This window comes from Poecile atricapillus, chromosome 1, assembly GCF_030490865.1.
Source record: "Poecile atricapillus isolate bPoeAtr1 chromosome 1, bPoeAtr1.hap1, whole genome shotgun sequence".
NCBI lineage: Eukaryota > Metazoa > Chordata > Aves > Passeriformes > Paridae > Poecile > Poecile atricapillus.
This window is the reverse complement of record NC_081249.1, coordinates 39,936,894-39,964,352: the sequence shown is the minus strand read 5'-3', so window position 1 is coordinate 39,964,352 and position 27,459 is coordinate 39,936,894. Positions and strand designations below refer to the sequence as shown.

Sequence of the window (27,459 nt, the reverse complement as noted above, 5' to 3'; positions counted from 1 at the left end):
TACTGAAAATAGCCTCATCATAAAACTTTTCATTAGCTTTGCTAGATAATATTTTGCTTTTTCATTCCACAGCTTTTAACTATTAAAGAGGATTATTTAGTATTTACTGTTCACCTGAATTTTACTGTTGGCTATTTCTACTGAATTTGATTTTTAGGCATTGGACGAGAGTTTAAGGTGTAGCAAGAGCAATCCTTCTGCTTCTGCCGATTTTAGAAAATATTTTGATATAAACCAGTTTGTCACAATCAGAAATACAAGACCATGGTTACAGTTACAAATCCATATTTCAAATGTAGAAAACTGCAGTTTTCTTTTGGAGACCATACCAGAAATGGAAGAAAATGAGAGGGTTATTAAACCCCTTCTCTTTGTATTCTTTGCCTCGCTAATTGTTTGCTGTGTTGATTTTTCGTTAGCAACAAAATTCCTAAAATAGTTGTTGTTAAAGTTTGTTATAGCTGATAGGTTGGAGAGGGTGGGGGGAAAGTTTAACTTTGCAGCTGCATTTTTTTAAGGGCAGTAAAACATACCTGAAGTAAAAAACTACCATATCTTAAAATCGTGCTGTTTAAAAAAAGGTGTCCACCACCACCAAAACTGACCAAAAGGTAAAAGTGTACATCAGAGACTGTGGAAGGCAACCACTGGCATTAAGGAAACACAGCTTATGTGGTGACTGTAAAAGCAGTCCAAAAATCTCCAAATCCAAGGAAGTAAAATCTTGAAAGACAAGAAGGCTAAATAGTCTCATTGTACACACGCAGCAGATGATCAATCGCCTGTTTTTAAGGCAGCATGAGAGACTTACTCTGTTACTGCTTTTGGCCTCAGTCCGCCCTTTGATGGTATGTGCACAGTCTGTGCAAAAGCATGTGGGATACGTGCCAGGAGTGGAGCCCTCAACTGCATTCAAATGGAAAATATCTTAAAAGGAACGAGGTGCCTTTAGGTTATCATAAAAATCTGCCTCTTCTGCACCCTCTTTTCAGACAGGATGCATGCCTGGTGGCTGCAGGTCCACTGCTTCGGAGTAGTGGTGGGAGTGTGTGGCTTCTCTGTTCAAAGGTGTCACTTTGCTGCCATTCCCTGGCCTGGTGTGTAGGAGTGATGAATAACAGTTCTTCAACTTCTCAGCTACCTCAGCTAGTCTAAGCTGAACAGCCAGGTAAAAACCAGTAAGCCCAGGTGTAAGAGCTATCTTTGTGGTCTAATGCTATTTCTGTAGTCATCTAATCCTTCCTATAGGATTAAATCCTATGCTTTGAAAGGGAAGAGAGAAGAAGGGCAGAGGGGTCTCCAAGTGTCTTGGCAGTATTAGGTCCAGTGCAACAACACTCAGACCAGTGCTTCTTGCCTTTATTTCAGAAAATAGACTTTTGCTAAATATGAATTATGCATTTCATTTTACACCAGAAAGGAGAACTGTTTAAAATATGAAATTTGTCTTCAGATGCTGACAGCATTGTTCTCCTGCAAGTAGTTTTCAAGCCTTCTTTGAAGTAGAAATTTCTGACAGGGTTATTTGTTCAAGAACCCTATGCTCAATCTCATCTGTGAGGTTATTTTTATACTATTTGCTTATCATGAACTGTTCTTAGTTGGTTTTCTTTCATTTCAAAACTGTAGATACATATGTAATTTTTAACAGTTTCAAATAACAGAAGGTTATGCTGTTAAGAACGTGGGTTTTTTATTTTTAGTAGTGATTACAACAGTGTATGACTTCAGAAATAGTAATGAAGTTACTGAATGAAGTTTTCACAATCATTTCAATGCTGTTGTTAAATTGGACTATAAAAATAATTTGGCAGTCTGATTTGGCTTATCTGATAATAGGCTGATCCGTACAAGGGATTTTTTTGGTTATTAACCCTGAAAGAGCAAATACATTTTAACCTTTGTGCCATACAGTATTTAAATATTTGTAAAATATTTAGCATGATCAAATTGTCACATAACATTTTAGACCATTTGAGCACCCAGAATGTGAAATAGGAGGGGAGGGCATCAGTGGAAGAAATGCCTGCCTTTATGTGGTGGCAGGTGTGAATAATGAATGTATCTTTTTCTTTAAGATGTACATAAGGGAATTACTTTCTCTCCTATGAGCTGCTACTACCGTAGAAGCAAGTGTAATTAAAACCCAAAAGAACCCAAACTTTCTTCTGACCCATTTGCAGCAGTTTTGAAGAAGAGAAGGAGAACAGAGTAGTCTGTGTTTCCATGTGAAACTATTTCTTACTTCAACCAAAAATGAGACTTACATTTTTCAGTGTTCAGAAGAAAGTGTTTATTTGGTTCTTTTAAGCTGGTATTACTGCTCAGTAATGTAAAAACAAATAAACAAAAACCTTTCAATCAAAAATCTTGTTTCAAGCTGGTATCAGAGATTATTTGGCCAAACAGATAAGAAATGGTAAAACCTCTATTTGATCATAAACATATATACTTATTTTTTTGGTACATAGTGAAATAATTGCTGAATTAACTGTGGGAGGTGGTGTCATCTGTCCAAACCTGCTTCTTTTAAAGGTCTGGATATCTTCTAGATATAGCCATGTACTTCCTTTCTTTTTTAAAAAAAAAAACAAAAACAAAAAGTATTTCAGTATGTGTCAAAGAATGGTCTAAACAAGTATGTAGAGGGATATTTTTTTAAAAATGATTGGCATTTGCTAGAACATGAAAGAATTGTTGAACCTATTAAAATATTCACCATTGGAAGATCATAAGCAACATTCTGTTTTGGATTTTGGTGGGAGTAGAGTGAGGCTGAATTGAGTAGGACTGAGATAATGAGCAGACAGCAAAATATTGAATATATAATGAGCAAAGCAGGCTAGTTTGACTGGGTACCTTCATGGCTTGCAGCTAAATGTGGTGATGCACATTATTCATAATTTAGAACTTGACGTTCCCTGAAAATGTAAAGCTACTTTTAAAATGTGATTTCACAGAGCTAAATGAAAGACAGGTTCAAAATGCATTAAGGAATAAGGATGTGTAGCTGGAAGTCACTGAGCTTCTTTTCATTGTAATAAATTTATAATATTTTGCTGTAAGTAAATACCACATCAAGAGAAAAATAGCAATTCCCTGGTGTATCAGTCTGACTGGAGCTCCCCTCATCTGAAATCATTAAAACAGATGTCAGGGCTCCTTGTTGTCAGGGTGAAAGGTATACCTGTATTGCTCAGGAGAAGTTCCCTGTCAGTGTGCTCAGATGGCTGGTTTAGGGTGGGGAGAGTTGTTCCCTGGAGCTGCAGTATTTTTTCATTGATTGTACAGGAATCTGGCTGTCAACAGAAGCAGGAGCAAGGGACTGCCACCTGCTGCAGGTACTTCCCAGCTCCTGGAGTTGCATGTGACCCTCCCCCAGCTGTATTCCATCGGTATTCCATGCCCTCCTGTTTCCTTTCCCTTGCTGCCTCACAGGGTGGTAGTGTCTGTGGCAGCAACAGAATTCAGCAGAACTCAACAGAATCCACAGAAGGACTAGGTTGGAAGAGACCTCCAAGATCAAATCCAGCCCATGCCATAACACAACTGGACTATGGCACCGAGTGCCACATTCAGTCTTTCTTTAAACACATCCAGGGATGGTGACTCCACCACCTCCCCGGACAGACCATTCCAGTACTTAATTATTCTTTCCATGAAATTTTTTTCCCTAATATCCAGCCTATATTTCCCTTGGTGCAGCTTGAGACTGCATCCTCTTATTCTGTCAGCTGCTGCCTGGAAAAAGAGACCGACCCCCACCTGACCACAGCCTCTCAGGAAATTGTAGCGGTAAGATCACCTCTGAGTCTCCTTTTCTCCAGGCTAAACAACCCCAGGTCCCTCAGCCATTCGTCACAGGTCTTGTGTTCCAAGCCCCTCACCAGCCTCGTTGCCCTTCTCAATGCACTCCAGTGTCTCAATGTCCTTCCTGAGCTGAGGGGCCCAGAACTGGACACAGCACTCCAGGTGTGGCCTCACCAGTGCCCAGTACAGGGGGAGAATGACCTCCCTGCTCCTGCTGACCACACTATTCCTGATCCAGGCCAGGATGCCATTGGCCTTCCACCATGGCACACTGCTGGCTCATGTTCAGCTGGCCCCAGGTCCCTTTCCACCTGGGCACTGTCCAGCCACACCATCCCCAGCCTATAACATTGCAGGGGGTTTTTGTGGCCAAAACGCAGGACTCAGCACCTGGACTTAATAAACTTCAAGTTGAGGTATAGTCTTGCCACCAGGCTTCATTGCTTCCCTGCTTCCGTGTCAGCGTCCCCCATGGAGCAGACTGGTGCTGGCATGGAGCAGGGAAAGCAGCCAAGCTCTGGCTTACGCAGATGCTGCCACAGGGCTCTGGAACAGGAACCAGTGAAGCTTGCCTAGAACTTGCTGTCTGAGGCATGGCAGCAGGGCCATGCTTCATGACTGGAAAATGCCTTCCAAGTTCAGTGGAAAACTTGTATTTTCTTATAGGGCTCGTAACCACGCTTAAGTCAGGCACAACTGTTGACTTCAGATGATGTCATTGGTGTGGCGCATTCGTTCCTGAATGCTCCCTCTGTCAGCTCGTGTTTACTGCGCCCTGAATGACTCCTGGTTTGCTTCCATACCCACTAGACTGAGCTTTTAATTTATTGTGTTTAAATTTTTTAGTAGGGATGTCATGGAACTGCACTAAATCAAGATCTCTCTGAAACCTCGTGAGTTTCTGCTTTTGTGGATGTTGTACTTCTCCTTCTGCTCCTGCAAGACCGGAGTTTCATCAGGCTCTAAATCTCAGCAGATTTTATATGCACAGCATTTCCTTTGAGAGAACTGTCAGATTTTATTTTGAAATAGACTGATCAAAGATAAGACGAGTTTAGAATAATAATATTTACAAATAGTAGAGTAAGAAGCATTTCATTTTATTGAGGCATACTCCAGAGAAAATGCCAAGTGACATAAATACTACAAGACTGCTTTTTTTGTTTCGGTTTGTTTTTAGGGGTGTTTTTTTGGTTGGTTGGTTAGTTGGTTGGTTTTTTTTGGAGACACATTTTTTTTCCTGTGAGGAAAGATGAAGTTTGGTCTTTGTCAGATGGAAGTCCATCAAATATTTTAGCTAGACATACATACATGCTCACTGGCGTGTTCCTGTGGTTGTGCATAGGTAGGAAAGCTTCTTACTGTGAGGACAACTGATAAATCCATTCTTCCTCTTCATCTCCCTACCAGCACCACCTGAGTGGTGAACACTGGGAACTCTTTCTGGTTTAATGAAGCTGGAGAACATGATATGAGTATGTGCAAATATACTTGCACTGGAGAATTATTTTGGATGCCATTGGGTCAGATCAAAAGCGCTCTATCTAGAAAAAGAGAGGTATTTTTTCCCTTCCTTCTTTGCATCCTCTTGGCATTTTACTATGAATTACTTTAGTTACTGCAAGTTTATGGTGAATTCTTAAAGAAATCTGTACTTTTCACAGCGATTGCTCTTTATTTGTTTTTTGACAGTATGAGGCTAATGTTTGCTTCAACAAATATTAGCGAACAGTTAATATCTTGAGTGAATATTGCTTCCTGGTGGCTTAGGTCTCTCAGAAGCACTGGGAAAATGTTGGGTAAAAACCTGTTCAGCAAGCTCTTGGAGAAATGAGCTTCGCACTTCCCTTTGGACTTTCAAAGCCAGCCAGCACTGAAGGGTTCAGTCATTGTGTCCTGCATGATCAGGGTGAGAGTGCTGCTGTGGTGGCATATGCATCCTGTGCTTTCCCTAGAAAAATGTGATTGCTCTGATTTCTCTGGTGTAAGCCTGACTACTGGGCATTTACTTTTCCCAGTTCATATTACAGAATGTTAGATAAATTACCTTTGGAAACATGCTCTTTCTAACTAGGGTATTACCCTAGGTGGAAAAAGCCTGTCTTTATTTTTTGGTATCACAATGAAACAGGGACCAGACTGCATACTGATGTTTTTGGGAGGGATTGAGCAGCTGCCCACTCTCAAGCAGGCTGTTGATATGGGCACTGCCTGGAGATGCCAGGGCCTGGGCTAGGCTGGTCTGCACACCTGTAATGGTTGTCTTTTCTTCACTTGGTTCCTACTGTTTCATTTTACTCTTATTATTTACTGGGCTAAAAGGGAGGGGGCCGGTCTAAGACCGGTAGTCCAGGATGTGATTGTTCTCTTGTAACAGCAGGGTTTGTACAATTTAATGGGTTATTATTTGTTCTGAAGTGAGTTTAGACCTGTGTTTCAGGGCCTCTTGAAATAAAATAGGTGCATTTGTCCAAGGACAAAAATATTTGATTTCAGTGATTGGCCTTTTTTTTACAAGAGACAGGTTTTTGCAAAAGACTTGCTGGTGAACTGTAATTTGTAGTATTTTCTGCAGGTGTGGATTTAATAGATGGGCTGATGAAAAGAATCCTTACAATCAGAGCAGTGGTTCTGGGAGCTGATATTGGGCTAGAACATCTGGTCTTTATAGAGGGAAGGCTTTCAGTGTTTGACTCCTCCAAATTACTTGCCAGCTCTGCCAGGGTAGCACAGACAGGCCTGGAGCAGCCTCAGTCCCAGCAGGAAGCCGGGGTAAGCTCACATGAAGTCAGAACCTGGGGTTTGAGCCTGTTGCCTATCAAGCAGCATCCAGCAAACCCTCATTCCTTGGTGTTTTGTGTGACAGGTCTGTCCTGGTTTCATGTGTTGTGCACAAATGTACATGCACCACCTGACATGGCTTGAAGGGCCATGGGATAAAATTAAAATTCACAGCAGAAATTAGCCTTGATAGACATAAGAAAACTGTATGCCATGTCCTCCTCTTCTATTTCACAGTACTTTCTCCTCAAAAAATAAAAATGCACTAAAGATGGATTCAGAGCTGCCATCCATGGATGGATAGATATAGTCTTTAGCTTTAAAACTAGTGTAATTATTGTCAACTGCCTTGTGGGTATGGTTGTAATATACACTGATTTTATAAACAATTTTGTCAGTGTTGTTTGTTGAATAATTTCTTAGCATAATAATTTTTCTGCCACTAATTAAAAGCATCTTTGTAACCTTAGGCTTTGTTTTCTTCTTACAGCAAAGAGCTCCGGGGAAGGTTTTGCATGATGCTGTTTGCAACCACCTGAACCTTGTTGAAGGCGACTATTTTGGCCTTGAATTTCCGGATCATAAAAAGATGATGGTATGTAAAAGGATTAATTTTCAGCTGTTTTTCATCTGTATGCACACTGTTTTCTCTCCTTCTGCTTCTTACTTGTAAGATGTATTTAACCCTCAGTCTTCAAAAGAGAAAGGACTTTTAAAAAAAAATAAATTGTTCTCGCCTAGTGGAGTTGAACAAATGTTTTTAAAGCCTGATTGTTCCTGTCAGATTTCATCTGCATTGAAAGTAATGGCTAATTCAGACACAAGTTGGGAAAGTGTTTTGTTTTTCTAAGTTGCTGTACAGAAGCCAAAGGCTGGACTGTTACAGAACCTCAGCTCTCAATTTTATCGTCCTGTTTGATTTGGAGTGCAGAAATAAACTTTCTCTGCTGATAGAGAAGTTGCAATGATTGTGACAGAGTTAATGAGAAACATGGGGCAAGAAAAGAGATGGATGAAATATTACAAGGTTAATAAAAAGGAATAAAAATTAAACCAAGAACCTCCCATCAATTTTTGCGGGGGCTTTCTGGGGAGCTATGTGGCACAGGCAGGTGTCCTGGTCCTGTTACTCAGGAATCTGAGATGAGCTGCTGGCAGCATTCAGGCATTGCACTGCCCATATCATGTACCAGAGAAAGTCATAGGCTAATGACTTCTTAGTCTTTAATGACTTTCTTTTAGAAGTTTGTTTTATTTTAGACTTACTGTGTAACCTACTAGCATGTGTGCTAGTTACCTGGATTGCTTTGCCAGTACATTCTGATGTACATTGGATTTCATGCCTGTTTGGTGAATTTTGCCCCAATAGCCTCGATGACCTAAAAGAGTTGACTTTGGGCAGTTGTTAAAAAGAAAAAAATCTGTGTTCTTTCCATCTAGCTAAAATATGCATAAGGAACAATATTTCTTAATGAAATTAATAGTAGGAATCTCTTGTCTGTCAGGCACAGACATTAGACAATAGACATTAAAACAGAATGCTGTCATAGTGTTCTAGGCTAGCTACAATTAAACAGGAATTTTTTTTTTAAGTGGATGTCAGTCTTTAGAAGGGATCTGCTTCGCAGTGTGCTGCTGGAATTGCATAAAACACAGTTCACTAGAAGGATTAGCATTCTGCCAGATACCCTTGGCTAATGCTTGAGGTAACTTGAGAGCTTAATGTAACTTTTCTAAGCAGTGCAACTGTACAGAACCATTGCAGCAGAGGGTCCATGTAGCTGTGTTAATAATGACATTCTGGCATTATTGATGGATGTATGTAAAACTGAAACAAATCCTAACATCTTCTGAATATACATTTGCTTTTTAGTTTTCTAGAAAATAGAGAAGGTCATTTGATCAACCTTCTCTACTTCACAGGTCATTAAGTTTTAAATAGATGACTGTCTGTGTTTTGCTCAGGGACCTGTAGTAAAACAACAATTTTCAGTCTTGTGAAAACAAAGTGGTTTATTTGCTTGAGGCAGAACACAGGAGAGATTGAGGTGCTGCCACTGCCAGAGGCCCTCACGGTGGCAGGAACTGACTGGCTGGAAATATGTCCAGACAATCACAGTGGGGGATGCAGGGCTCTGATGAAGAGGAAGATGGAGAAAACCCTTAAGCACAGTGCCAGTTTGACCTGAATGAAAATGCTTCCCTGCACTGAACATGGTAGCTTAGCTGGCTCCTACTCTGGCAAAAGGAAGTTCTAGCCAAATATCTGAGAGCACCAGTCCATGTTCTTGCTGGTTGGTCCAGTCTTTGCTTCTGAAAAATGGGGAGCTTCACAAACCTTGCCGATATCTAGTCAGCTGTCCCCTAAGAATGGTGAAATTCAGTGGAATTAATGCCTTCAACCACCCGAAAGCAACTCACAGAAACTCTGAAGCAGAAGATTTGATTATGAATTGTTGTCTCAATGCAGAGCAGCACTCTGAGAGTATTATTTACACTTAAATTATTGTAACCATTTTATATGATGCAATTGAGGTGAATGTTCCCATGGGATTTAAAATTCTCTGAGCTTCATAAAGGCCATAATGTAGAACTCAAGCATTGTGCAAGTAAAAAACCCTGCAGTTAATGGTATGTCTGAGAAATAAAACACACATGCATATTTTATATTCATATCATCTGAAGAGAATGAGTTGCTTTTCCAGTGTAGAGAGCAATGTAAAAGGAAAAATAAATATTTAGAGTATATTTGTTTGGATGTAATCATATGTATGTGAAGTCATATATTCACAATTTGGCTGCGTTTATTTCAACATGCAAGGCTCCAGACCTCATATCTGACATATTGACAGTGGTATGTCAAGTTGCCTGGCAGCTGTATACATTCAAGCATGCCATGCTTGGAGCAGACAAGATCTGTATGGGAGATGATTGTGGAGGGTCTAAGTGTTCCACTTCCTGCTGGGACAAGGAGAAAAACGAGGCACTGTCGCCAAGCCTGGGGTTTCACAGAGTTTCATCACACTTGATGTCTGCCTCAGTTCTCCAGCTGCTGAAATCTGGTCACCATCATGGAATGCCAGCCTTTGTTTAGCAAATAAGTAATCTAGCTGTGTAGTTCTGGAGAAAATGAAAAACATTAATCTTAATTAAGTCCTTGCACTAGTTTTCCTTTCCAGTTTATAAACGAGTATCAGACTGATGGTGTTTAGGTACAGTGTGGGAGCTGCATGATGCAGAAGTTTTGATTGCTAGGGTTTGGCCATAGTGGTAACACTCATTTTGCCCCATCTTTCTCACTACATGCATTCATGTATTTTCAGTATCCAGCAGTCTGTTCAAGTGTGTTATTACTTGCTTGTAGGATGGCTGGGAAAGTTGAGAAAGGAATGGTACATTTGTGTGCTCAGGCTGTACCCCAAAACACCTCTGGGGAGAAGAGAGTTTTTTGTGGTGGTGGTGGTGGTGGTTTTGTTGTTTGTTTGTTTTCTTGGCCTCAAGTAAAATACATTATTCTCATAATCTTGTAAATTGGCTATTTCATATTCAAGATGTCTTTTCCCTCTCTCATTAAACTTGGCAAAGTCCCTGACCTTTGTTGCAGATTATGTATCTGCAGACTTTCTGAAACAAAACAGTTTTAAGTTATTCATAAGTGTCAAAGTGTGTCCGTACCAGTTTAGTATGTGAGAAAAACTGTATTGCTGTTCCTGGATAACCAAGTTTCTTTAACCTCTGAAACAAAAGAAAGACTTTCCTAGACTGAGAAACATAAGAATTCTATTGAGTAACATTGCTGCGTGGGAAAGGGCAGGGCTGTGAGGTCTCTGCTAATTAGAATCATTCATATTAGTAATGATAAAAATGGCACATGGCATTGGAGCAGTTACAGCAGTAATATGGGCCTGCTCCTCTCTGGCTTCTCAGGTGATTTTGGGATATGGATATTTTGAGTATGTTTCAATCTATGCATATTCAAAAATTATTAAAGGTCAAAAAAGTAATCATTTTAATACATACTCTTTTTCTAGAGGAAGACTCAATTAATTTGTTTTTTAATGGCTTTAACCTTTTTGATGGTTGTAGGGTGTTCTTCCTCAAATTCCAGATGTCTTCAAGGAAGGCCCTGTGCAATTTAGTGAGATAACAAAATATAAATCATGGGCATGGGTAGTTACCAGCTGAGAACTATGAGCTGTCTCCAGGCCCTGTGAATCATCTGGCTTTTACCTTCTGCACACTGTCCTGGAAAATGGGTTGTCAAGTCAACTACATGAAGAAGTTACGCTGTCCCCAGTTAAGAATGTCTGGGCCTGAATTTCCCAGGTTTATAGAAAAGAGAAAATGTTCCACAGATCAAAAGTAAGCTTTCTCCCACCCATGCCTTGTCCTGTTGTCTGCTTCACACCTGTGATCTGAGAGGACGTTCCTCTGGCAGGTGGTGGGAGGGAGGCTCCTTCATCTCCATGGAGCCCAGCAGCAGAGCTCCACATTTGTGCCCAGACCTCATACTGGGATTCCTGTTGGGTCCCCCATACTCTATGAGTAGGCTGCTGCCATCTCATTTCTGCATTTGTCCAGCATTCCCAGCCTCAGAGGCACCGGTTCCATTCACTTCCCTTTCTCAAGATTATCCAGGGTTTGGAACTCAATGACAATACAGGACTGTCTTTTTTCTAAACTCTTCATTCCAGTTTTCTTTCTACAAAATTAATGGTTCCTGACCATGTGTGCTGTGATTGTTGGTGTCTGGGACAAGTGAGGGGGGGATTTCCTCGCTGTTGCCCAGCTCTCTGAATCTCTACTGCCTTAAAGGCTGTGCCCATTCACAGTGCTGTTTTCTGAGCATCTCCCAGAATTTTGGGGAGAAAACCCACCATTGTATAATTAAGGAAAGCATAATGACTACACTGGAAAAAAACAAATAGGTAACTGATAATCTAGGTATTAATTATTATTAATATTAAAAATGCTCTTCTGGTTGGTTGTTTAGAGATGATAACGCCACCTTCTTTTGTTTTCAGGTGTGGCTCGATCTTTTGAAGCCTGTTATGAAACAGATTAGAAGTAAGTACTTCCTTGTTGACATTTCTTTCCTCAGTCTGAGAGTACTTGAATAAATTAGGACTCTGTCAGTTGAAATCTTTATATTCTCAACCTTCTGCACTAAATGTTGGAATTACTCTTTAATTCTGGCCTGTCCTTACAAGAGATACCTGTGAGGTTATGTCGCATGAGCATATGAACAGGCTGCCCCCATCCCACGGGAGGCTGGGGTTTAGTCAGTCACTGCAAGAGGCACTGGTGGCAGTGGAGGCAACCATTCTGTAGAGAAAAAGAGTGCAGTAAAAGAAGGACTAAAGGAACATATACTGCTGACTGGCAGGAATCAGAAGAGAAGAAAAAGAACAGGAGGACTTTATTACTGGGAAGGAGCTCACAGGTGTATTACAACTGTGTGGACATTGCTGCAGAACCTGGGACTTTTCAGAGACCAAGAGGAGGAAACAGTTGGGATAGGGGAAGCTACAGTGGGTGGTAGGAAAGAACAAGAAATTATAACTAGCCACCAGCTCTAGAAAGAGTAGAAGTGAACAGGAAAGGTTCTGATTATTTTGTTTCTCTGTCAAATATCAGCCAAGTTCTTACTTTATTGAGTTTTGCCCTTGAGATTCAGTTTTTCTAGGTGCTTTTCTGGTCGTATTAGTATGAGTGCATGCTCTTGCAAGACAGGGATGTGTTGGTCCTTTTGTCACTGGTCATACTTGTAAGAATTGGAACACTTGTGCTATTCTTAAAAAAGAAAGAGTAATTTGATAGTGGACTTAAAAGTAGAGTGTATTTTAGCTCCCTCCTGTTCTGAAGCAAGGAAAGTAGATACACATATATTTTATTTGCTCAAGTGATATAATTGCTAAAAACATACTTGTTTTTGTCAGAGTAACCCTTGACCAAGTTACTGTTCTCTTTTATTGTGTGTAAATTTTATTGGGCAATCTCCAAATATCCTGCATACTAACAAAGGACAGGAGGTTAGCATGTCTGTATGCCCTGCAGGTTACATGAATCATCCCTTGTACATCATTGTGCATATTTGGCAAGCATGTTATTGGTGTTTGTTAACTTCCTTTGACATTTTCCCTAGGACCGAAGCACGTTGTTGTAAAATTTGTGGTAAAATTCTTCCCACCCGACCACGCTCAGCTGCAGGAGGAATTGACAAGGTTAGTAGCTGCATGACTATTTCTTCTTGTTAAATCTCTGATGGACAGAGGGGAGAACATGGAGTTGGAGATGACTGGGTGAGGACTGATGACTGCCTCTTACTTTTAGCTTGGTGCTATTTGTCCCAGCATTGAATGCACATGAAAGAACAGGCTCTAAGATTCAGCTGCAGTCTATTCTAAGTGGTTCTGCAAAGTGCAGGAGTCCTTTCATCCTTGGAGTCCTGGGAGAGCTTTACTAACCCCAAGAGAAGTCAGTTTGGCAACAGAGTTCTCTGTTTGGCATGATGAAGTCATGTACTGGCACTCTGGGGTGCCAAGTGTGACTCTGCACCCTCATCTGGGAGAGAGCTCTGTTGTGTGAGCTGCTGATTTGCAGCAGCATTGGACCCTGTCTGTATAGCCAGCACAAATGCCAAAGGTTTGCACGGGTGGAAGTGTGACTTTGGAGGTGGAGAAATGCCAAATATGAATGTAGAGAAGGATACACACATATGCACAGTACCTACACTAATGTTTAAATATTTTTCAGTGCATTTCAAAACCTTCATTTAGGCTTTGAATTTCACACTGTATTGGCACAAGAAATCCGGTTTCTTTGTGAGTAAATCTGTGTATGAGGGACCTGTTAAGGTTCTTTCTCACTAGCAGGTCCTTCATTTATGGTCTGAAACATTGTTTTGTTGCAGTATTTCTTCATTGCAGCTTTTCACTCTTTTCTGGTCTACAGTATTATTAGCTTTAATACATGTTTCCATTCTGATTCAAAATTTTCACTATTAATCTTCAATCTTCTCAAAAGATAGAGTCCTCTTTTGCAAAGAGCTCTGGTGTCCTTACGACTTCCATTATGAAGAACAAGTCCACTTCTGTGATGTTCACTGTTTATCTTGGTCATGTTTTATTTTGGCAATAGAGCATTGGAATAAAAAAAAATAAATTATTGATATTGTTTGATGGCCTGGAAAGAGAACATTAGAAATGTGGGGTAGGAAGAAGTAGTATTTCCTTAGTAAAGACTAAAACATAAAAGAAAGAGTAAAAAGAACAAAGGGATGAATGAAAACCTGCAATGTGATGTTGTGATGTTATTAATGAAACATTTCAGTTTCTGAATTGATATTCTGCATGTCTGTTTCTTAGCATGTGAAGTGAAAATTAATTTTTGGTGATCTCTCTCTGTACCTGAAGATGTGTCTCTTAATCCTAATCACTTTTTTTGTTTAGATTTTAAATATGTATGCTAGGGGACCTGAATATATATTCACAGTATGTAGGATGTGAAAGCATATCCATGGGGAACTGCTTCATCACTTGAAGAAGAAACTATAACATTTTTGTACTAAATTCCTCTACCAGGGTGAATTTTGTATGGGTAGACAGATGTCTGCATGTTTCAAAAGGATCTTATGTAGATCTGCTGTGTTATATCAGTGTATACACACACAGTACTCTTCCATACTCCTCAAATCAGCTTGCCCTTTTCATTTAGTGTACCTACATCTTCTCATTCAGAAACTCACTGTTCAAATGAGAACTTTTCTCTAAACCTATTAAAATAGAGTGTCGTGGTTTTAAACCAGTAATTAACAAAAGGGGAAAAAGAAATTACTTATTTCTTGCTGTGAGATATGGATTAAAGCAAGAGCAAACCAGGCATAAAATTTAAAAGGAATAAAGTTTATTGACAAACTGCAATAATAAGAACACCAGAATAAACTTCCAGAAAAAACTTTTTCATTTCTTACTGCCCACCACTCTTTTGTTCACATGACAACAGAGACAGAAACTTTAGAACTTTGATGGTTTAAACAGTCCCAATTCTTTCTACAGTCTTTTCACCAGTCTCTGTAGAGAAACAGAAGTTTCTTTCTGTTAATTTATGGAGTTTCTCACAAGAAAACTATTTTTTGTTATAGTTTGCCCAGAGCTGCTGTTATCACAGCCCACTCCTCTCATCTCACATCACTCTGAAATGTGTTATGGGTCATTAGTTTGGGGATAGCATTTTAAGGATAAGTTATTCAAAGGCAAAAAGTATTCTTCATCTGTTTCTGTGAGCTTCACTAGAAAACAGTTTTCTCATTGCCTCTCAAGGCTTCAAATCTCCCAGCACTTCACTATACCATAATTACTCTACTTTTTACTCAAATTTACACTTTGAGCACTCTATTCCTCCCCATACTCCATCATGAATTAAAGGAGTTCTTTTCAGGACTTCATTGTCCATCCCCATAGCTTTAACAGAAAGATATTTCAGCTTAATTAAAGCATCTTCTTAATTCTTTACCTTTCTTGAAGCTTCTTTTCTTTCTTGCCACTAGTAGTTTATAAAGTCTCTTTTCATGTTGATCACTCTCCTTTTCTCTCTCTGGATAAAAAGATTAATCCGCAAGTCTCATCTGGATAAGAAAGAGTTAAAATCCTGCTCAAGCTTTTGTAGATGGTTCGGTGACCTCTGCTGAACAGGAGCTGGAGCTGTCTGCGATGGAAAGTTCCTCATAGCTGCTCTAGAGAGTGTGGTCGGTGTCTCTGCTTGCTGCAGGTTCAGAGCCCCTCTCCTTCTTTACTCGGCAGTTTCTGGTAAATTCTATCACAGCAAAACCTGCAGCCGAGCCAGGAACCGGCCCAGCCCGGCTTGGCCCGGGGCAAGCCCCCGCAGGCCCCATCTCCCGGCCGGGAGACGGGAGACGCGGCGGGCCCGGCCCGGCCCCCGCCCGGCCACATGGCCTGGGCAGGGAACGAGAAGCCGGAGCTCTGTTACCTTTCACAGCCAGGAAACAAAGAGCTCAAGAGAGTTCTGGTTGTACACTTTAAGGTGGGGGTTCACAAGTTGATCCCACTTTTCAATGGCTAAAACTGCTGTCAGTTCTCAGCAATGACCGATAATTGGTCATGAGAAAAGACTCCAGGCAGTCCCCAGCAACTTTAACTTTCTTAAAGGTAAAGAAACCCCATGACATAGAGTCTTATTAAAATTATTGAGATCCTTTTCCAGAGGAGCTGCAGTCTTTGGAAGGCTTGTTAAGGCATGTCTCTCCACTTTAGGTTTCATACCAGCTGTAGGAGAAATGCCCATTGCTAGCTCTAGAATTGGATGAGTGGAACTAAGCCAATTTCTGTTGAAGCTAAAACAAACTTAAATGCTGAAATAATGTCTTTGACTTCTGTTGTCTCTGCATTTAAACTGGCAGTGTAGAATTGCCCTGCATGGCTGAAAGGGTTTGGAGGCAATGTTAGATAGGGCTGGTACATGAACAGTGCAGATATTGGGGCCACAAAGGTATCAGAGCTAGCTAGAGTTGTTTGGTCAAGATCAAGATTTTGTGCCTCATTCCCAAGTGAGTGCCAAGGTGGAAGTTTAGAGTTCCCTTTGTAGGGAACCAACTGATAACTCTAAATCAGTGGTTTATCTTCATGGTTAGAAGCAGCTGCATTATCTCCTGCTGAGTACTTAATAGCTGTCACGTTTGCTAGCATTGTCATATCTTGTTGCTCTGGTTCCAAATGGAGGGAAGAAGAGAGAAAAGGAGAGATATCTTGGCTCTTCAAAGCAGCCACCATGTACAGCTCCAGTAATAATTAATACAGTAATACAGTATCTGTTGTGGTTTTTTTACCCTCTAAACTTAGGTAATTCAGATCGCCTGTGTAGATTCCAAAACGTGAAGGGAACATGGAGGCAAAGCCAGAGTTGGGATACTGTCCCCTCTTTTCCTCCTGCTTTGTGTAACTCCTTCTTCACTTTTGTTTTGCAGGTACCTATTTGCATTGCAAGTGAAGCAGGACCTGGCACAGGGAAGGCTAACATGCAATGATACCAGCACTGCCCTCCTAATCTCACATATAGTACAGTGTAAGTTCCCTTTTTTCTTCTTTCCAGATGGATAAACAGGATGATTGGTTGGACATGCTTTGCAGGGTTCCCTGTTATTAGCTGCTTTAGGGACAGGTTTAAGCCATGTGGACAATTTCTTGTAGTTTTGTATAATGACATTCAAATACAGATAATTTACTATTTGAAATAAAGAACAGTTTCTGGTCTCTGGATTTGAATTTTGAAAGCATTTGATAGGCTGCCAAAGATCATTTAAAAAGTAGACTTTGCAGGCAGTGGCAAACATGTTGAATTCTGCTGAAATCCTGTTTTATTATACTTTGCATCATGTCAGCAGAGTATTCAAATTCCTGGAGATCTGTATACTGTCTAGAGAATGTAGTAAGTAAACATGCTTAGAATGCTGGACTAAATCACAGTCCTAAGAGGAAACTGATAAGGAAGAAAAGAAAACAATAGATTTTAAGCCCCTAATTTTATTTATTAATTTTTTTTATTTGCAAAGTATGCACAATAACACTGTCCAGTAGAATGATACATTAATTTTGTTCATGACATCAAAACTTCTTTTAGCTTCCACATCATTTGAAAGACAGTATATGTTTTCCCTTTCAAGACTTTATGGATACTCATCTTGAGAAAAACATTAGGAAAACCCACTTAGCAGCAAGGATAATGGTTGTAATAGACATTGTTTTGCATGGTGCTTGTGCAATTCCGTATTGTGTACTTCCACTGTAATGCTGTTGCATGGAAATTACAGTCAACAAAGACATTTGGAAGCTCTTTGGAGGTGAGCAAATAAATTTTATGAGTGTTAGGGCAGTTCCTCATCAATTGCTGTTGGAAGGGCAGGTATTTTATGGTTCTGTTTGTCACTGTCATCATTGACCAGTGTGACTGAATAGCAGTTAAGATAGTGTGAAATTCTGTAGTCCTCATACAGTTTTAAAATTGAGTATTTTGGCAGCACAGACTTAAAAAAATAAAGTCCTTGACTAGTGAGGCTTTTGTCTCTTGTTTTTTTCCTGTTACAGTGTCCAGCAATCCAGCTGTATTTCTTTTCTCAGTTAAGCTAGTTCTAACTTTCTTTAATCTCAGGCAATAAAAAAATCTTGATCATTTGAGGAAATTGAGTCTCATTTGCTAAACTGCGTTCTAGGAGGCTGAGTTTCCTACTAAGCGTCTGTGCACCAAGAAAGGTTTTGGGGAGTGGACACCCTAATGCATGTGTCTCTCTTCATTTGAGGTATTGCTTTATGATCATGTTTGCTAGAAACCTCTGCTAGAAGTTTACAATTGACATTTGTCCATTTTGTGTCTCATGAATGTTTTTCTGTGACAATTTTCTCTGGTATTAGTCTATAGCTGTATCATACCTGCATGGCTGTCTTTATTTATTTTGTCTCTAGGTTATTTTTAAATAGCAAAAGAAATATTATGTATTTGTCTGCAATAAAAATCAGAGTAAACAGGTGATAAGAGTAATGGTATCAAAAGGGAAAGATTGAGAATGCAGGTTAGTTATTGTATGTCTAACTAATGCTGTGCCAATGAGTGGTTTCCATGGGGAATATCTGATTCCAGGAGGCCCATATATTATGTATGCAAGCTTATGTCAATGTTATAGACTGTTACTTATCATAAAATCACAATATGACAGCAAATAGGTTTCTGCTAAATTAGCATGTATATTATGGAATGAAATTTTTATTTCAAACATTCAATTTAAAACTACCTTAAAAGTGTTGTAAGAAGTGTTAGAAGTGAGAGGACACTTGGATGCTGCAAAGGATGTGCTACAGTGAATGTGTGAAGCGTGGACTGACCATGAGCCAGAGTGTGCCCAGGTGGCCAAGAAAGCCAGTGTCATCCTGGCCTGTGTCAAGAATAGTTGTGGCCAGCAGGACCAGGGTTGTGATTGTCTGTCCCCCTGTACTCAGCACTGCTGGTGAAGTGAGGCCACTCCTCAAATCCTGTGTCCAGTTTTGTGTCCCTCAGAAAGACACTCAAGTGCTAGAGTGTGTCCAGAGAAGGGCAAGGAGGCTGGGGAAGGTTCTGGAGCAAAGGTCTTATTAGGTCTGGAGCAGCTGAGGGAGCTGAGGTTGTTTAGCCTGGAGAAAAGGAAGACTGGGGGGCCTTATGGTTCTCTACAATTGCCTGACAGGAGATTGTAGCCAGGTGGACATCAGCCTCTTCTCCCAGGTAACAAGTGACAGGACAAGAGGAAACAGCCTCAAGTTGTACCAGGGAAGGTTTAGATTGGACACTAGGAAAAATTTCTTTGTGGAAATAAGAAATCCAAGCATTGGAATCAGCTTCCCCAGGAAGTGTTAGAGTCACCATCCCTGGAGGTATTTAAAAGATGTGTAGATGTGGCACTCAGGGACATGGTTACTGGTGGATTTAGCAGGGCTGGGTTAGCAGCTGCACTTGGTGATCTTAGAGGTCTTTTCCAAAGGAAACAATTCTATAATTCTGTCATAAGAGGAAAGGAGCTGAAATACAAAGCAGTAGATGTTTCAGAAGTGCTAATGCAGAGAGAATACAGCATGGTGTAATGCACTTGCAAGGTGTGAGAAAAACCATCAGCAGTGTAAAGAAGTCTTTGGCTAAATCACAGGATAAGATTTTAAAGAATAGTTACATGTGAGGCTGACAATATTTACAATATAACTCCCTCTCAATCTCAATGGAGTGCTACTAGACAGTAATTTAATGTGGAAAATGAGGGTAAGGTGGGAAGTAAAAGCTTGTTGTGTACCAGGTCAGAGAGAACAAATTCAGAAGTAATTTGAAAGCCAGGAAGACAATTTTGATAATGGATTAGCAGTTGAAAAATGCTGAGAACATTTTAGAAATCATACAGAGGTGAAGAAAGTGTCTTCCGTTGTCTCTGAAGAAAGCCCTACAGGAGGTGTGCTAAGCTCATCTGTGTACACAGACAGGGATTTTGAGCTGCATTTTGAAGAATCCAGGCCCATGTTATTTGAGGTGTTACAAACTTAGGTGGCTTTATGGCTTCATTAAAGAGCAGAAACTTGTCATTTATTTGAGGTAGGATTAGAAACAGACCTTGAAGATTTTTGAGTCTGAGGTGAGTAAAACTTGAAGCAGAGAGCTGTTTCTGAGATGGGGACAAACAGGACAATTTTAAAAAGGGAAATTCTCAGAGGTTATGTAGTATTTCTACCATTTTAAGGAATGATTGAGAGCCAATTGGGTCAATGAGGGGGTATGAATCAGAAAGTCTTAGTTTTCAACTCTTTTCCACCTCTGACCTTCAAAGTAAAAAAATGTCATCATGTGTCTGCAGGCAGTTTGGGTCAAAAAAGCTACTGCTCTGTCATTCACAGATGCTTTGGTTCCTTATTTTCACTGCCAACACCAGGCTGCTGTTTCCCCTGTGCATTTAAAGTACATCTGATCCCAGTTTGTCAGAAATACAGTGTTTTAAATGTGATCTGAAACCTTTCCTTTTTCTGAACAGACTTAGTTTGACCAGTAGTGGATCAGGGGTTCATTTGCATGGGCGCAGCTGAGGCGAGGATGAAGCAGGGGTGTCTGTCTGAGCATGGGTCTGTCCTATCCTGGGTCAACCGTGCAACAACGTGTCTGACTGCAACCTGCATTTAATTTGAGGGCACTGTATTTTAATTTCCCTGACGTTACCAAGGTAGCAGCCTTTGTTGCAGTGGCATTGCTATTACTCCATCAGGTTTGCAGGCAGAAGCTGTTCAGCCTGTTCAGTGAAAAAACTAATAGCAAGATTTTTCAGAGATATTCCAAGAATAGCAGGCAACAAGATAGTAATTTGGCACCCACAGATAGATTGCCTGCCCCTCACCCCCACACCTGCCAAAAAAAGGAAATTTCACTGAATGGGCTGCAAAATGGAAGGTGGGTGTGCCATACTGTTGCACACACAGTGTTGAATAACTGCAGCAGATGGGAGCAGCTTTGAGGAGGAGGGAGACAGAATGTGTCTCAAACTGCTGCAGAATTAGATGAAGACACAGGTTTCATAATCCCATGAGGTGGATTACAAGCTACTGTTCAAACAAGCAAACAGAACCATCTTTCTGACTTTCTCTCTACCGTGTGGGACATGGTCCTGGAGAGGAACCCAGTTCTTGGCTGCTCCATGGAGAGGCACCTGAGAAGCATGAGAGAGTGTGAGAGAGATGGATGAGTTCTGCTCAATTAGTTCTGCCTTCCCTGTTACCCCTGCCCTTATCCCACATGCAGATCAAGGTAGCACTAATGGCTTCATCTCTTCAGCTGACATCCAGCAACTTAGTTGTGGTGGATGGGAGAAATCCTGGGGCGACTTCTCACATATCAAATACTAACACAGATGAGAAGAGAGTAATCTGTGAAAGATAATGTAGTGGGAATCTGAATCATGAAACCATGACACAGGTTGCAAGGAGCTATGTTTGCTTCTCTGCCCTCTTCCCAGCTGTCCAGGTCTTTTGGATTGACCAGATTGTTCAGATGTAATATAGCGTTTTAATACACTCCTCTTAAAATTCTCCACAGCTGAGATTGGGGATTTTGATGAAACCATAGATCGTGAACACTTAGCAAAGAACAAGTATATACCTCATCAAGAAGCACTAGAAGACAAAATCATGGAATTTCACCGTAACCACATGTAAGACTTTTTTGTTCTTCTTTTCCTGTAGAGTAGTTCTAATGGTAAATATGTGCTAGATCTGAAGTACAAAAGAGCTTTGGATATCTGAATTTCTCAAAGGTTGCTTCTCAAAAACTGTTAAAGCCTATGAACTTTCTGAAGGTTACTCCTGCCTTTTTCCCATCATCATAACAAGATGTTTAAAGCGCAGTTGATTCGATACTCATTCAAGCATGCTGTTATTTTACAGTCTATTTCATACAAAATGCTTTACTGCTGATTTTGTGCATGCAGGTATGATTGCAAATCACAACTCATCAGTCAGGCACTTCTGACAGTAGTCCTTTGGTTTCAAGGACACTGATGTTGCCTTTCAACCTTTCCACGCTGTATTTTGAGATAGGTTGAAGAAGTTAGTGATAGTTTTGGGAAAAGCACAGAGTACTTGCAGAATTATGGATTTGGGGAAACAGAATTCAAGATAATGATGCAAATTGATATCCTAATGTCTGGAGAAAAGACCTGTACTCAGAAGCTGGTGAACAGAAGTACCAGTAAGGCATTAAAAAGTATTTTGTAGCTATCAAGAACACTTCAAGATGTGAACAGTTTCATTTTCGAGCCAGGTTGAATAATAGGTGAGTGGTAGTCATTTTTATGATACTAATAATCAAAGCTTTGCATAATTTCATCACAGTTAATGATGGTGGTGCTTATGTCTTCACAACGTTTATGGTGAGGTTTTCATGCCTTCTGTTTTACTTCACTTTGGTATTACATTCACTTTTACAATGAATTGCATCATTACACACTTCCATTCATAATTTTTTTTAGGAATATGGCGTGTTTTCCAGTGGAAAAAACAAAGGGAGGTAGTAAATTCTGTTAGAGCTAATGGTTTAAAATCTAGCTTTAACAGGTGTCTCAAAATTGGAGCAATCAAAATTTCTAATAGGCTGTAAAATCTGTCTATTCTTTCATATTTGTTTAGACTAAGTTGTTGTTGTAGTTGATACAAGTCTGGGGATGTAGAAAAACCATACCGATATTATACCTCTGACAGTTTTCAGTCTCTTTGATCAAATGTCTCTGTTCTCTGGAGGACTTCTTGATCTCTATTAAAAGGTGTGACAAGCTTGTGAGTGTTCTGTGTTTTCTTTCTCAGGGGACAGACACCAGCAGAGTCTGACTTCCAGCTTTTGGAGATTGCCCGTCGGCTGGAGATGTACGGGATACGCTTGCATCCAGCCAAGGACAGGGAGGGGACAAAAATCAACCTGGCTGTTGCCAACACAGGCATTCTGGTGTTTCAGGTTAGAGCTGCTTGGGACTTGATTTTGTACTTCATAAGGCACAAAGATTTCTGACAGCAGTCAGAATTCAGGAAGTCATCCATGTCTACTAGTATTCAGTTGGGAAAATGCACAAACTTCCAAAATTTTTGTAAGAATGATTTTAAACCTTCTATAGCTGCATTCACTTCCAGGGACTCCTACCTTATGTGAATGCACACTGTAGAACTCCATCTGCATCTGCAGTGTGCTGTTCACGGTGCAAACTGAGCTGTGGCTCAGGCCTTGCAGGTTGCATGCTGACTTCTACATGTAGGAGCAGGTAGGTCTTGCAGGCATGGTGCATATTAAGTGGGTGAGAAGCAGAGACAAGTAAAACAACAGACAGCTGGAGTCCATGCAGAAGGATGAAGGCAGTAGATATAAGCTCTCTGTAGTATTACTTCGTTCGAGTTTTTACCATTTTCTTGATCAGCTTTGGCCATTGTATCTTTGCTGAATCCATGGATCTTACTTCTTTCCCTTAAAGATCCAAACTGTTTTCCTTCTATTTCCTTCCTCTCTTTTCCTACTCCAGTCAGTCTATAAATATTCATGAAGCATCATTTGTAAATTTGTCAAATTCTCATTCAGCAGTTCCCCTTATGTAAATAACAAATTTGGCTTTTACAATTGTGAAGCTACAGGTTGTCAGCTGGTGTCAGCTGCTTTCACTTTAGTTGTTTACCTGACTCTGTGCTAAAAACAGGTAAGCTGTTTTTTAAAATGTCCCTTTTTACAATTGTCAAAAAAGGCTATTTATTTTAACTGTTTGACTGTAATTAAAATACTAGCATTTCCAGTACAAAGTACTCTGAGTCCTTTCATAAAGAAAAGTAACAGCAACAAACAAGCCCATAAGTGTCTGACCCAAATCCTCTGAGATAAGATTTAAAAATATTCAACCAAACAAACAGCCAAAAAGAGGCAGCAAATTAAAAAGATCAATTAAATGAGTTGGTAGTAGAACCCCAAAACTGAAGCATAGGTTGAGACATGAGAACACTAGGACATTGTTAGAGATGCACATAACTCAAGCAATTGTATGTTCAGGCCCTTCCCCTGCTCCCCCATAGAATTTTCATCAGCTGAATTAATGAATTGCCAAGCCTTGTAAATTAAGATTGTTTTCAAGGTGAAAGTGTGCATCCACAGAAAGCAGCATGGACCTCAGAGTCTCAGCAGGCAGCTGAGATCCTTCTTTAAAGTGTAGCTGCAGGTTGATGGCCCAAGGCTTGATTTGTCAAAGTCTGAAGTCATGTCTTTTTGACCTAATGTGTTTGGGACTTTCAAAACAGTTTTGTTTTGTTTTCAAAGTTTTTGAAAAGCTTGGAAATTGTACTGGTTAAAGCTCTAAGACTGAATGCTGGAAAGGAAGTCAGGCTCTGACCTGCTGGAGTCTGCCCAGCAATTGGTGTCTGTCAGTAGGCTTAGGGCTTCCTTCAACCACTTCATAGGTCAAGAGCTAAGTTCTTATTTTGATTATGGTTGTAACTGATGGAAATTGAAATATGAGGATCTCATTAGAATGACCCCAGTGAAAATAAAGGTTCACTCACAAATGGCATAAGCTGTAGTCAGACTTATGTTAAAGTCTGCCATTTATTTAGAAATCAGTGTCAGTGCTGCTGATTATTTTAAGGAGATTAATTATGTTATTCTTAGACAGCTGGTTGACTTAGCAGAGATCATTACACTGTCATTACTCCTACGGCTGTCTGGTGATGGTGCCCAAATCAACGTGGGTTTCTGCATTTGGCAATCCTCTAGTAGTTCTCTGAAACTTCTGTGCTGTGCTCTAGGAATGTTTGTATTGAAGTCTTCATTGAACAAACTGCTGTAGTGAATATTTTAACATAACACCTCCAATGCATATCCTTCATCTATGTCATCAATGCTGACATAGATGAAGAATGAAACTTCTGGAGGGTAGGGGCTAATGATGTAGTGGCTGGGAGTTGGAGTATTATGAAAATAATTTCCTTCTTTCTTGTTTGCTTATGGTATTGGTTGCTTTTTCCAAGAAAATAAATTTGTGGATCTTCAGAGACAAATAATTCGTTTAAATTGCTTTTGCTTCTGGTGCTCCTTATGAAAGGTCAAAATACACACAGTATTTTGTACTTCCAATACAAAACCTGCAGTTGCTTGTTTTTTCCAATTAAGCAATATTTAAAGGGATATTTATTTTGCCCTGCAGACATAAAAAGAGGGAGGAAATCTACCTCATGCAAGTGAGGTGACAAGTGTCTGGATTCCCTGCATTCTCTGTCACTGGTGGAAATAGAATGAGGCACCTTTGGAAGGTGATTTAGTCCACAGAAAATCTGGTCCACCCTGTCTTGTGCAGTGATACTGGGTTGAATATTTTCACAGTAACTAGTCCTCTATTACAAGAGTTTAACAATAAGTGCCTGCCTTCAGTCATTGCACCAGATGTTTATGGTTTGCATTGTCAGAGGATGAGTTATAAGAAATATCATCATTTCAAATTAGGTGAACAGATGATTAATTTATGTCAAGCTTCTTTAGTGGTTTAGATTTTTCCATTTGTATCTGGAATGATCAAACCCAGCTGGCTTTGTTCTCTGTAGGGTCACACCAAGATCAATGCCTTCAACTGGGCTAAGGTTCGAAAGCTGAGCTTCAAGAGGAAACGTTTTCTTATCAAACTACGGCCTGATGTGAATGTAAGTCCTTGTTAGGAGCTGATGAAGTTGACAAAAGGTTATTTGGTGAATTTCTACTCAGAGATCACACGTGGTTTTTATCACCTCCTGAATATTTTAATTGCTTGTGTTCATTGTTGCTACTGTGCACATCAACCTGGCATCTCAGGTGAGCAGTCCTGGCAAAGGACATGTAAACTGAATCAATCATAATAGAATGTTCCAGAGTCATTTTCTCATTGAAACTCTGGTCCTGTTTCATCAATTCTTAAGGTATATATAATCAACTTCTTCTCATTAGCATTCAAACCACTGCTTTATCTCTGTCATATTTGTCAGTGAAAGGAAGTTTGAGCAATAGCTTTGCTACTGACAGGCAGACCAGTGATGTCTCAATGTTAGAAGGGTAGGAAGCCTGAAAGCCAGTAAGTTGGGAAGAAGCTTTTGGGTTGTTTTTTTTATTTAGTGTAGTACCTGATTTGTCAATGCATTTCTCTAATCTGTGTTGCTTACCAGCTTCAATTGCAAATGCTATCCCAATTTTCAGAGTTCGTTCCAGGACACCCTGGAATTCCTTATGGCCAGTCGAGATTTTTGCAAGTCTTTCTGGAAGATCTGTGTGGAGCATCATGCCTTTTTCAGGCTTTTTGAGGAACCTAAACCAAAGCCTAAGCCTGTTCTTTTTTCTAGAGGTTCTTCATTTAGGTTCAGGTAAGATGGTGCATTCTTTCCACCTTTATTGCCTCTCCATTTCCAAATCACATCCATACTGGTCTAGGATTAAACCTGTTAATCTCAGCTCACCTTTTTTAAATTATTGTTTGCTCCCTTATATTTTCCATTGCACCTTCTCAGCCAGAATAGTGCAAAGAACACTGTAGGGGAAAACCCTGCATTAATGTTGTTGGAAAGTAGCTTTCTGGAGGTAAGATATAAATTATATAGTGTCCAGCTTTTGCACAAGAAAATTCATCTGTGTCCTAAGCAACACTAGCTAGCCATTTTTGGGGATTCTTTGAATCCTCTGCTCCTAGGATGGGGTCTTTCCTATGTATCAGAGTAGAGAACTGTATATTTGTTGCACGTCCCTGTGATAAACCCATATTATGCAGTTAAAAGCTTTATGGCTTTATGCAGGCAACTTTATGCTCACAAAGGATTTATGTGAGATGACCACCTCTGCTAAGACCACGTATACATGTGATATTGTTAGACCTTTAAGAAAACTTTTAATAGTTGGGTTACTGTTTTGGCTTTTTTTCTTTTTCATTACACTGGCAGAAGCACCATTGTAGGTATTGCATTGTGTATGCCAGGGGGGAAATCCTTTTATTCATAAAGTTTATTTTGTTTGTGAAGCTGATACAGGCTGTACAGCCAGAAATGCTCTTTGCTGAGATGAATGATGCACTCTAGATGCCTTGCACAAGAACCTAGCATATATATAGCCATTCTGACTCTCTTCTCACTTTGTTTGCTGCCTGCAAAGTAAATTAATTAAGATGAAAGGACCTACATTGCATAAACAAGCTCTAACTTGCTAAGTTTTTGCCTGAGGTAGTTAGAAAATTGTAGGTGCATTCAACTTACCTCAGGCTTTGGAAAGCAGGTTTTGGCTTCATCCTCCACTCACTGTGAGCTGTGTTACTACACTGAGAAACCTTTTCCAGGCCCTGAAAGCCTCTAATGAATTGGAAGAATTTGGCTCTCAGTTGAGCATTCTTGAGGTGTGGGTTTCCTGTGCTGCTTTCAGTTTGCTTTGGAGTTTATAGCTTTGCACAATAGACGGTGCTGGGCTTTCTCACTACTTCACTCCCTGTAGCAGAAGGGGAGAAAGGGATTTCCAGCCTAAATCTCTGCAGAAAAGGTGTCCTTTATTTATAGTAGCAACCAAGGAATGAAGTGCATGTTAGGGGGTTTCATCTTGGTTCCAGGGTTTACCAGTATTAGTAGCGACTTCCCAGTAATGTAGTACCCTATAGAGCCCACACAACTGAATTTAAGCAGTTCTGAAATGGCATCAAAAAAGTAGCTCCATAGCAAAAAAAAAAGAGGCAAGTAATGTTAAATGCTAAAAATCTGTGTGTATCTGACCAAGTCTCCTCCTGTATGATCTTAACATGAGTTTCTGCTGATAGTGACAAATACTTTTCTGGTTGCTGTGACT

General features: G+C 40.1%; 1 protein-coding gene across 8 annotated transcripts in view; it reads left to right on the top strand.

Annotated features, from left to right (window-relative positions):
- FARP1 (FERM, ARH/RhoGEF and pleckstrin domain protein 1) overlaps positions 1-27,459 on the top strand; it is a 200,000-nt gene that overhangs the window by 124,298 nt on the left and 48,243 nt on the right. For all 8 annotated transcript variants that reach the window (XR_009277886.1, XM_058841834.1, XM_058841825.1 and 5 more), the window contains exons 3-10: positions 7,082-7,186; positions 11,616-11,658; positions 12,737-12,815; positions 16,574-16,671; positions 21,196-21,310; positions 22,458-22,605; positions 25,218-25,313; positions 25,840-26,003. Coding sequence is in view for 7 of the 8 variants with exons in the window: in XM_058841834.1 (XP_058697817.1) it covers positions 7,082-7,186; positions 11,616-11,658; positions 12,737-12,815; positions 16,574-16,671; positions 21,196-21,310; positions 22,458-22,605; positions 25,218-25,313; positions 25,840-26,003 (848 nt within the window). In the remaining variant the exon portion in view is untranslated. The remainder of the gene's footprint in view (positions 1-7,081; positions 7,187-11,615; positions 11,659-12,736; positions 12,816-16,573; positions 16,672-21,195; positions 21,311-22,457; positions 22,606-25,217; positions 25,314-25,839; positions 26,004-27,459) is intronic.